Genomic DNA, 12,290 nt, shown 5'->3' with positions numbered 1-12,290 from the left:
TCTGTGTACAATTGAAACCTTCACTAAAATATATTCCATAAACTCAGTGTTTAGAGCAGCAGTGTCTAATAGAGACGCAACACAACCACAAGTGCAAGCTACCCGTCATTTAAAATTTAGTAGCCACATTACAGAAAAAGAAACAAGTAATTTTAGTAACTTAATTTATTTAACCAAATACATGCAAAATCTCTCCAATAATCAAAATGAAAAATTATTAATGAAATATTTTACATTAGCTTTTTCATACAGAGTCTTCAAAATCAGCATGTATTTTATATTTACAGCACAACTCAATTTCATGCTGCAAGTCCTCGATAGTCACATGTGGCTAGTGTCTACCATATTGGGCCACTCAGGTTTAGAGCACAGGAAAGAATTTTGGAAATTATGCTGTGCAACTTCCGTATCTTGCAAGTGAGACTTCAAAAGGTGACATGATTTCCAACAAGTCACACAGCTAACCAGTAGCAGAGACAGTGCTAGAACACTGAGATCCTGATGTTCAATCACGTGCATTTTTATTCATTTAATGCTGCTTATCTTAAATTTAAGCCACTCTGCTGCTAAAACATACCCATCTAAAAAAATAACCAAGAATGTGCTAAAGTAATCTGAACAGCTGTTTTTATTGGTCTATAAGAGATTTGTTTTTCTCCAATTGAGTAAAATCTTCCTTGCAATTGGTTTTTTGATAACTCCCTGAATTAGATCAATTAAAATCATTCTAATTTTTAAACTGAAACATGACTAAATTTTCAAATAAAATTTTTGGCAAAAAAGGAGAATGAGGGGTAACATATATCCAGCCCTTAACTGGGTGCTAAACTATGTGCTGTGTGCTAAACGGTGCTCAGTGATATTCAGCATCATCTCATGTAATCCGTGCAGCAATTCACATGGAGACAATTATCTATTTTATAGATGAGGTAATTGAAGCCTAGTGAGAATAAGTAATTAGCCTGGGTCAAAAAGCTAATTAATGACAACCAAAAAATCATATGGCCAGTGAGTAACACTCTCAGTCAGTCAGGAACAAAACTTACACCTTGGCCCTGGCTCCCAAGCCTGTGCTCTTTTACACCACCACTCGGCCCCCATGATTATTTAGTTGTCTGTGGACTTGAGATACATGGAACATTTTCTGTGATGCAGATCCAAAGTCTGAGTGTTTCCACTGGGTCTTATCTACTGTTTCACTAGGGACAAACATTTCCCATGGAATCAAGTCATTCCATGTTCCATTGAGATCAGTTGTAATTCCAGCTCTTGGCCTATATTGCGGCAGGCTAATTTTCACCTGCTGTTGGGTTATTCCATCGGATTCCACTACAAATGTATTTATTAATTCTGAGGTCAATGACCTAAGCACCTTACCCTTCAGACATGTTAGTCTATCGTCTTTTTCAGGGTTATCCTCACATCATGCATCACAGTATGACATTCACATAAAATGTCTCTTAATTAATGTCATTCAGTTTGACCTGCCTTAACACATAGAATCATTTCTAAAAATTTATAAATGAATCCGTCTCCCCCATTTACTTCCATTATCAAATCATATGGGAAAATATTTGATCCCCAAAGAAAAAAAGCACTTTAGGATTTTAACATTCAATTCAGTCATACTCTCTGCTCCTGTTAACTCACAGCCCAGTTCTTATGTATTTAGCCCATTTATATTATTCCTGCAAAATACTAGCCATGCCTATAGGGTCTTACCCTCTAATTTATAAGCACATCAGCATTACAGATTGCTAATTCCATGCCTGGATTACTTGACAGAGCAAGTAAGCAGGTATTAGAGAAACAACAAAGCAGGATTTTTTTTCCCAGAAAGAAGCATCTTCTAAATGACTTTCAGGAGTCAGAAAGCATGACTTCAGCATGTGTGAAAGTTTAGTGTTTTAAGAGTAATATTGTTTTTACTTAAAATTAGATACTGGGGATCACCATGATATTTTCAGTGTTCCATTCGTAAAAATGATAAGGCCCTGACAAATTCTCATTTCAATGGTGTTCTCAATTTCTTCCCAGAGTTTAGATGTATGGTCAAGCAGAAAAAATAATTAAACCACAGCTACAGATATTTGGAACGCCATAAGAACAAGGGCAACAACCATGGCTGTTATCGAGCACTAACTATGTGCCAGGTTTGGTGCTATGATCTCTGCAGGATCTATCTCTTTTAATCCCAAGTAGGAAATTTATGGAGTAGGACTCTTATTATCCCCGTTTTTTAGAGATGAGAAACACAAGGTTTTGAGAGGTTGAACCATTTCCATAAAGTCACATGGCAAATGTTAATTTTTGCCAGTTTTAAATGAGCATGAACATTCCCATATTTGGGAATGTTTGACTGATAAACAAAGAATCAAGGCATAACTGCTGAATAAAAGAACAAATGATTAACAAAACGAATAACATTTTGGTGCCTCCTAAGCTACAGTATTGAGGAAAAGCAAAAGATACCTTGTGTGGTTCCATTTGGACACATTCTCACTGTTATTGCAGGCCAGCACTGAGCCCTGAGCCCAGCTGGGCCAATCAGATACATAGGAATGAAACCAGTGCTAAGTGAGAAGCAGCTGGCTATGATTACACAGCATCCAGATGCAAAAGATTCAAAGATTTTCCAAAGATCTCAGCAGTTGTATTAGCCAATTTTCTTTTTTAGTTGCCAATATTGTATTCCTGTTTTCAGTAAAACACAATACAGCACAGAGAAGAAAGCTGGGAAGTTCTTTCTTTTGATCCAGTGCTCTGTTGAACATAGCCTCATGCTCCTCCCCAGGATCTGAGCTGAACGTAACTCACAGATGCTCCAAATTCTGATCCACAGTGTTTCCACTACTGCAACGGGCAGATCACCTAATTTGCGCCTGCCTCCCTTTTTTTCTGTATAAAAGGAGCACAGTTATACACTATCGCAACAGAGATCATAAAGTTAGAAATTTGCTTTCCCTTTGAAGATCACGGCATACAAAATAGTTATTAATAATTATCTGGCAAATTGGTGAATGTGTTTTCCTGTCTGAAGCACTAAATGATCTCTTAATTACTCTTTACAGTTCATCCTCATCACGCACTTAAGTATAATGTGTTGGCTGGTGAGGAATATTTTTGTTTACAAATGCAAGCTAACACAGAAGAGGGACTGTAATAATGGGGTCTTATACTGTCCAGACCTTTTTAATTCACTTTTATCCACAGGTAAGAGCCTGCTCTTAATAATGGCTTTGGTGTTGAGGAAGTAATCAATGAACCTAATCAGTTATTCTCTGGTGATGGATGGAGAGTTACAATTTGAGTTTTACAAGAAGCATGGGTATTCGAATCCACTTTTAAGATGGTATTTTCCCCTTAAAATTCTTGCTGAAGTCTTCAGATGGTCAGCTGGGAATTTCAGAACCTATATCACCTTCTGAATTTAACCTGGATACATTTGGATGTCATGATACACTTGACATGATCAATTATTAATTTGCTATGTTTTGGAATATTCTATGACATCATTTGATTTAGGGAGTTTCTGTTAGTTTACATATGATGGACAATGAGTGATCCAGAAAGACTCTGATTGGTATCCTACTAGCAATGAGTAAGATGCCAAAGTTATGCATCCAGGCTTTTCTTTTGAACAGTGATGGTAACCTGAGAAATATGAGCCTCATCAACAGCAGCAACACAAATTAAACTTCCAGTAAAATATCAAGGACTCTTATATTCTTTGAATTGAGAAATAATTTTGAGCCTGTTGCTTTTAATAACAAATAAAAACATAAATACAATATCTTTGACCAAAGTTTTAGTAAATCAAATAAAATAGGAAAAAAACATTAATTTCCCAGGTGGCAATTTGTATTGGTTATCATATGTGGATGATACTTAATTTGATTCAGCATGTGAAACTTGCCTTCCAAAAAAAAGATTTTAAATATGTTCCTTAAGATTTAAAAAAATGAGATGGTTCCTAAAAAGTTTTTATATAGCCATAAGCAAAACAGTATCAAGAGAAAATTTAGTGACATTTAAGGCTAATTGCTCTGAATCAGGAAAGTAATAGAAAGTAATATAATTGTATCAGTAAATTGACCAAAACTGTCTTCAAATGTATATGTGTTGATTTAAAAGTCTATACAAACTAATGTTTCTGCATAAAAATGTGTCCTGAAAGGACCCAAATTTAAAGTTAATATTTAATCTTTAATCAACCTAAATGTACAACAGTAGAATAAACTAATTATGCTGTATTAATATCAAAAAATATTTTGTAGCCATTAAAAAATGTCCTGAAGTAACTTTTGTGACGTGGGAAAATGTTAAATAAGAAAGTAGGATAAAGACTAAATATATCTTATGATCCAAAATATTTTATTGAGTCTGTATGTGAATCTGAGAAAAAAATACACCAAAATGTTAACAGAAGTTATTCTGGGTGGTGGAATTATAGGTTCTTTTGCTTTTTAAATTCTATTAAAAATTTCTAAATTTGCTGTAATAAACATGTACCACTATTATAAATTTTTAAATGACCAAGGATTTGTATGAAAACTTCTTGGTGTGTATGAAAAAGATGTGTGTTATACAATACCTAAGTTCCCAGGAGAGGTCAAGTATTTCATGTATACATTGTTCCATTATTCATAATTACTAAGTCACCAAGACCCATCCTGGTAAAGGCAGCTGGACCATCCAAGGCAATCCATTACAAGAGAACTTTGAGAAAAAGAAACCTCATATAGGGCCTTGAGAAATCTTGTCACCATCATATAATGCTGTTTCCTTCTTGCAGGAAGTAGATGTAAATAAAGGCTATGACTACAGTTTATTTTTTTAAATATTTTTAGGTCTCAATGTGTCTTCTGAAAAATCAAGTGCATATCTGAGTTGAGAGCTGAGAACATCTGCCCATCCCATTCTTAAGTCTCTTGTTTTTGAAGCCTGCTTACTTACTCTTTTAATATATATTTCTTTACAAGTGAATTGTGGAAACACTTTTTTTACTTTTGTGAACCAAACAAGGCAAAAGAAAGTTGTAACTGGATATTATCCAGGTCCATATTTTTGACTCAAGGGAGGCAGTAAAGTCATCAGACTCCCATCTTACCCACATTGCATTGGGGTCCCTCTGCTAAAGCACTCCCTTGTTTTTTTCCACAGGAACTTGGTTTTCCATGGTGGGCTAAACTCCTTTGTTTGCATCCCATCTACTAAGCATGTGATGCCAACTCTGAGGTCTAGGGTTATTTGTCCATCAAGATGTCCTAACTTTGGAAGAGAGCTGAAAAAGGTAGAATAATAACTGGATTTTGTTAGACATTGCACTTAATAGAGAATAAGAGAAAGCAAATCTTTTTTCTGAATACTGATAGTATACTATAATATGTGTCATTGTGAAGAAAGGGACAGTCTTGCCCTGAGTGGGAAGGTATCATTAATTTTGTTCAATCCTAAAACAGCTTTGCAAGTTCTAGTATCTAGTATTCTGGAAGATGCTAGAAACGAAGGATATAGCAGGGAGGGCAAAAAATGGTAGAGAAAATCTAGAGAGCAGGTGATACTTAAGATATATAATGTTTGATAAATGTTTGACACATAATGTTTGATAAATATTTAGTAAACAGATTAAGAGGTACTGGCCTCATTGTAGTTCCTGGTGGTCATGCACTCAGTGTGGTCCCAGTGTTTATTACAAACTCACTCCCCCGCAATTTGCACATATGCTTCTGGGAAGGGTCTAGTAAAGCACTGAAATAGTCCAAGTTCCAATCAAGTTGACTGAATTAAAGTCCAGTCCAGAGAAGACGCTGCGGACACAAAACCTCTTCCTACTGACCCATCCACTGAGGAATGAAGATAGCAAAGGCTAAACCCCAAAGTCAACTAGGGAACCATACCTCACAATATATAGTACGACGTGGGTCACCAGTATATTCCCAGATCCGATGGACTCCGGCTCTGGTACTTGTAGGGACCCATCAGGATGAGAAAACACAGTTCAGGTCAAAGTTTGCCAATATAAACCCCTTGATATGGTTTAAACTATGTGTACCTCTCAGAAGCCCGAAGAGATAACCCATGAGATTTTTCTTCTAAAAAGCCCATTCCTTTTCATACTGAATCCAGCAGCAAATAAAAAGGTTTTGGGTATATATTTGTAGGGACCATGGATGGGGAGACAGAATGAAAAGGGAAAACAAGATGTTAATTTTTTTTAAAAAAGTGAGTTAACGAATGATTACAATGAATACTTTATAAAGATATTTCTGAACTTAGAAGAAAAAAGAGGGTGAAATATTCCTGTTTCCAGGCTAAGAAAACTAAGGCAGAAGATATGTATAAAATGAAAGTCCATATGAGTAAAAGGTTTTTAAATTAACCCAACAAGTAAGCCAGTAATCCGTACTTCTCCATACACACAATTTTAAACTCAATTTGTTAAAGAAAATGTGAGGGGACTGGCTCAGGGGAGAAAGTAGTGGTGCAGGAACAAATCCCTAATTTGGAATAAGGTAGAGATCCTTCTTTTTTTACTTGGGACTTCACATAAGTCACTGCTTTTGAACAGTGTGGTGAGGAATACTTCTCGGCCTCCAGAACATCCATGAAAATTACTGGCCTCCAGCAGCTGCAGCTGTTCAAAATAAATAAATAAATAAATAAATAAATAAATAAATAGACAGAAAAAGAAGATAAAGAAGAGGTAAATAAAAATTTCAGTGTGCTTAATGGTTCTGAATGATGTGGCCTGAAATCTATACCTTCAAATGTGTTCCATGTTGCTATAATAATGGTTGCCAAATATTTCTATATTTTACAAAATCCTCACAAATTCTAAAGACAGGAGAATAAAAGTTCTGCTCTTTTTGAAATGTTTATTCATTCATTACTGCTTATGTAATTAGTATAGAAATCTGTTCATTTCAAATTTTTCCAGTAAAAGAATTCCTCATTGTCCAGTAGATAATTAGTAAGTATTTATTGAGTGACTGATATATAAAGTCCTATATTAAGTCCTGAGGAAACAACAATAAATAAGATATAGTTTTTGCCTTCACAACGTTATACATATTTTTAACAAATTATGGGAAAATATCAGGTAAATTAGCATGCAATAACATTATATTATTTAAAACAAAAGTAATAATATGCCTTAACTAGAATTCAGATCTTAGAAGTCAGAACATTTCACTCACTATTCTAAATACTAATTTGATAATATTAAGTTATAGTCCCAATCTAGAGCAAATACAAAAGCACTGCAGATATGTGCGACACACATGCTTCCAACTATGTGATGTCCACAAGAGACTCACTTCAGCTTTAAGGACATACATGGACTGAAAGTGAAGGGATGGAAAAAGATATTTTATACAGATGGAAACCAAAAGCATGGAGAGCTCTACTTATATCACACAAAACAGTTTTTAAACCAAAAACTGTAACAAGAGACAAAGAAGGTCATTATATAATGATTGAAGAAGACACAAATGAATAGAAAGATACTCTGTGTTAATGATTGGAAGAATTAATATTGTGAAAATGCCCATACTGCCCAAAGCAATCTACAAACTCAATGCAATCCCTATCAAAATTCCAATGGCATTTTTTCTCAGTAATAGGAAAAAAATCCTAAAATTCATACAGAACCACAAAAGTCCCCAAATGACCAAAGCAATTTTGAGAAAGAACAAAGCTAGAGGCATCACACTTCTTCATTTCAAATTATATTACAAAGCTATAGTAATCCAAACTATATGGTATTTGCATAAAAACAGACACAAAGATCAATGGAACAGAATAGAGAGCCCAAAATAAACACATGCATATATGGTCAATTAATTTTTGACAAAACACCAAGAATATTCAATGGAAAATGGATAATCTCCTCAATGAATGATGGTGGAAAAACTAGACAGCTACATGGAAAAGAATTAAACTCATATCATACACAAAAATCAAGTCAAAATGATTCAAGACTTGAATATAAGACCTTAAAGCATAAAACTCCTAGAAGAAAACTTAGAGCAAAAGCTCTTGCAATTTTTCCTGGCAATGATTTTCTGGATTTGACACCCATAGCAAAGGCAGCAAAAGTAAAAAGAAACAAATGGGACTACATTAAACCAAAAAACTTATGTACAGCAAAGGAAACCATAAATAAAATGAACAGGCAACCTAGAGAATGGAAGAAAATATTTGTAAACCACATATCTGATAAGGGGTTAATATCCAAAATATATTAGGAACTTACATAACTCAATAGCAAAATAATAATAATAATAACCTAATTTAAAAATGGGCAAAGGATCTGAATAGACATTTTTCCAAAGAAGACATGCAGATGGCCAATAGGTACATGAAAAGGTGCTTAACATCACTAGTCATCAAGAAAACACAAATCAAAACCACAATGAGGTATCACCTTACACGTTAAAATGTCTATTATCAAAAAGGCAAGAGATGGCAAATGCTGATGAGGATGGGAAGAAAGGGGACGCTGTGCACTGTTGGTGGGAATGTAAATTGGTGCAGTCACAATGGAAAACAGTATGGAGGTTCTGCAAGAAACTGAAAACAGAACTACCATGTGATCCAGCAATCCCACTTCTGGATTGATATGCAAAGGAAATGAAATCATTCATTTGTATTCCTATGTTCATTGCAGCATTACTCACAACAGCCAAGGTATGAAAACAACCTAAGTGTCCATCTATGGACAAATGGATGAAGAAGATGTGGTGCGTGTGTATACACACACACACACTATAGAATATTATTCAGCCTTATAAAAGAAAGAAGTACTACCATTTGTGACAATATGGATGAACCTGGAGGGCATTATGTTAAGTGAAGTAAGCCAGACAGAGAAAGACAAACATGTCATGGTATCACTTATATGTGGAAGCTTTAACAAAAGAGTGGAACTCGTAGATATAGAGTGAAACGATGTTTGTCAGAGGTACGAGGTTGGGGAAATTGGAAGAGGTTAGTAAAAGGGTACAAAACTTTCAGGTATAAGATGAATATCATCTGAAGATCTAATGTACAACATAGTGACTATAGTTGGTAACAGTGTATTGTATAACTGAAATGTGCTAAAAGAGTAGAACTTATGCGTTCTCACCAAAAAAAAAAAGAAAGGTAAATATGTGAGGTGATGGATGTGTTAATTAACTGGAGGTGGGAATCCTTTCATAATGCATGTGTATATCAAATTATCACATTGTACACTTCAAATGTGTTACAATTTTATCAGTCAATTATACCTCAATAGAGCCGAAAAAAAATTAATGCAGTTAAGAAACAAGTAGCTTAATGACCAAAAAAAAAAAAAAATCTAAGACAAATATAATCCAAGGACACGACATTAGAAGTTGCTGCATCCACTTTTGCTGCCGTAAAAGTTGGCAAACATAAAAGGAGTGAAAGAACCACAGAGAAATGGGGTTCAATCCTGATTGCTTCTAAACTTGGGGTAAAATGTGACCAGAAGATTTACATACCACTCTTCTGTTCATTTGTGTGAACCAATAAATTTTTCTACTTAAACTAATTTGGGATGTGTTTTTAATATTATTATTATTATTACTTACAGGGGGGAAAAAGTCCGTGCTAATATAAAGAGTTGTAGAGTTGGGAATGAGGGAAGAGTTGGAAAAGATTTTTATTGAACTTCTTAGGCATCACTTTTCCATGTAGAAGGCAAAACATATCAGTAATTTTGGCAAAAAAGAGTATGCTTTATTCTAATAGTTTAAAAATTAAAGAGGTTAAAACGTAAGAGAGGTTAACGAATTAGAGAAGGCTCTGGGAAAGCAACAGTGATGAGCCTAGAAGATACAATTAGCATCTTCCCAGTGTATCCCTCTATGTGTAAAAATGGTCAAAATGGGCAGGAGAGATTATGCATCTGTATCTGCTATTTGTATGACTATGTATATGGATGTTTTCTTCATCTTCCGTCAATTTGCAAGATCCCTTTTATATCACTACTGCTACTTTTATGTTCCTGAAGTTTTCTTTCTCCCACTGGAAAACAACAACCCCCCCTGGATATGATGCCTGAAAAGGGCTTAAAAAGGTGGACAGTAAAGAGTATGGGGTGACTTGCTGGGGCAGTAATGCTCCTCTGCATCAAATGCCCCATTCTGAGAGGAAAAAAAGGAAGAGCATACTGTTTGTAGGGGAGAAAGAATGCAAACATAACATAGCTCAAACCTGCTCGTGCAGCTGCCATTTTCTTGTTTCGCAGTTTGTTCTCCAAAGCTTGCTACATAATAAAAAAAAATAGTAGAGAAGAAGAACATGAGATTTCCTGGTGTTTTCTACTACTTGACATTAATAAAGACAAATATTTCTCTGAAATAAATTGTATCCTACCTGTTTCATCTTCTTTTTTAGATCCAGATTTGCTGCCTTCTGGCCCTTTGCAGTAGAATTGAGATAATAGATAGTCAAGCTAAATTAAAAAAATAAAATAAAATTTATGGTATTTTTCAGTTCCTCAAGATTCTTCTTATATTTACTTTAACTAAATCATATAATATTGGCACTGGAATGACTTTAAGATATTTTCTACTCTGAACCTCTTTTGTAGATAAAAGCCTGAAGTACAGAGAGGTGAAGAAGTACATTCAGAATTACACAGCTACTGGGGTGGACCTGGGAAGTTGGACCCCCAAGCCTCCTCCTCCACAGCCCAGGGCTCTGTCTGATGTTCCTCACTGCCTAATTTTAGGTTCTCCTTGGAAATGTATTAACATCACTTTAAATTATAATTGAAAACACCATTTCAAATAGATACCAATGGCATCCAAGAGAACAGAAAATCTCTTGAAGCTTAGGGAATGTGTAGAATAAAAAGGAGACTGACTTTCTACTTTAAATTCCTTCCTTTGCTTTTTACAACTAAGACTATAATCCTCATAGTCATAGTTAATTAACATGGCTTTTTTTCATCCATAGAATGTATTGTTTGCATTTCTCTCTCCTGCAAAAGAAACTATTTCATAAAAGAATAGTCCTGGCATTTAAGTGACATTTACATTTCTAAAAAGAGCAAATTCCAGCCAAACATTTTTGCAAAAATAAACATGTTCATCTTCACTTAAAGCAAAACAAAGAAAAAATGCATTAAAAAAAAAGTAACTGGGCTTCCCTGGTGGCACAGTGGTTGAGAGTCCGCCTGCCGATGCAGGGGACACGGGTTTGTGCCCCGTCCGGGAGGATCCCACGTGCCGCGGAGCGGCTGGGTCCGTGAGCCATGGCCGCTGAGCCTGTGCGTGCGGAGCCTGTGCTCCGCAACGGGAGGGGCCACAACGGTGAGAGGCCCGCGTACCACAAAAAAAAAAAAAAAAAAAAGTAACTGGCATTGCCCTTTATTGCAAATAACTGGTTACTGAACACATTTCCCCTACTCACCAACATGCCAGATCATAACCTTTATGAGCCATCTGCTACTAGCAACAAGATTATTGATATCATTTCCACTGGGTTTATTTCTTATACAAGTGATAGGATTTTGAATGCAATTATATACATGGAAGCATCCGGTGTAATATCTGGCATGAATTAGGTGTTCAATAAATACGGTGTGTCTGTGTATTGTAAGGGTTTTCTTAGAAAAGTGCCTGGATTTGGAGGAAGAAATCAAAGACCTCACAAGTCATTTGCAATTCTGTAATTCTCTATTTATCCATCACTTTTTTTCTACCTTGAGATGCACCTTCAATGAGTATTCTTCATAGATCAGTTTTTAGTCTCCAAAGGAATGAAACCACCTGCAGGGAACTAGCTCAAACTCTACTCAGTTACCCAAAAACCAACCAAGCTGATTTAATATGATTCATTCGGGAAATTCAAAATGCTTGTAAAGATTCTCTAATTAAAGGTAATAAAAAGCCAAGCCAAGACTTCCTGGTAGTGCAGTAGTTAAGAATCCACCTGTCAATGCAGGGGACATGGGTTTGCGCCCTGGTCCAGGAAGATCCCACATGCCATGGAGCGACTGAGCCTGTGTGCCACAACTGCTGAGCCTGTCCTCTGGAGCCAGTGAGCCACAACTAGTGAGACTGCATGCCACAACTACTGGAGCCCACATGCCTAGAGCCAGTGCTCCGCAACAGAAGACGCCACTGCAATGAGAAGCCAGCACACCGCAGAGAGGAGTGGCCCCCGCTAGCTGCAACTAGAGAAAGCCCACACAACAAAGACACAATGCAGCCAAAAATAAATAAATGCAATAAATTTAAAAAAAAATGCCAAGCCAACTGTATGGGCACCAT

The 12,290-nt window shown here is 35.9% G+C and overlaps 1 protein-coding gene across 11 annotated transcripts in view; it reads right to left on the bottom strand.

The window, feature by feature from the left end:
* Positions 1-4,595: 4,595 nt before the first annotated feature.
* Positions 4,596-12,290, bottom strand: part of TMC1 (transmembrane channel like 1) — a 360,191-nt gene continuing 352,496 nt past the window's right edge. For 9 of the 11 annotated variants that reach the window (XM_067039582.1, XM_067039580.1, XM_067039581.1 and 6 more), the window contains 3 exons: positions 10,387-10,465; positions 10,225-10,276; positions 6,298-6,637 (listed from right to left, as the gene is read on the bottom strand). In XM_067039582.1, coding sequence (XP_066895683.1) covers positions 6,442-6,637; positions 10,225-10,276; positions 10,387-10,465 — 327 coding nt within the window. In that variant the 3' untranslated portion in view covers positions 6,298-6,441. Of the gene's footprint in view, positions 6,638-10,224; positions 10,277-10,386; positions 10,466-12,290 lie in introns of all 11 variants that reach the window. The other 2 variants (XM_067039589.1, XM_059072715.2) reach the window with 2 other exon arrangements.

The sequence above is a fragment of the Kogia breviceps genome, chromosome 8 (assembly GCF_026419965.1).
Source record: "Kogia breviceps isolate mKogBre1 chromosome 8, mKogBre1 haplotype 1, whole genome shotgun sequence".
NCBI classification, from domain to species: domain Eukaryota; kingdom Metazoa; phylum Chordata; class Mammalia; order Artiodactyla; family Physeteridae; genus Kogia; species Kogia breviceps.
The sequence above is the reverse complement of the archived record's forward strand: the minus strand, read 5'-3'. Positions and strand labels throughout refer to the sequence as shown.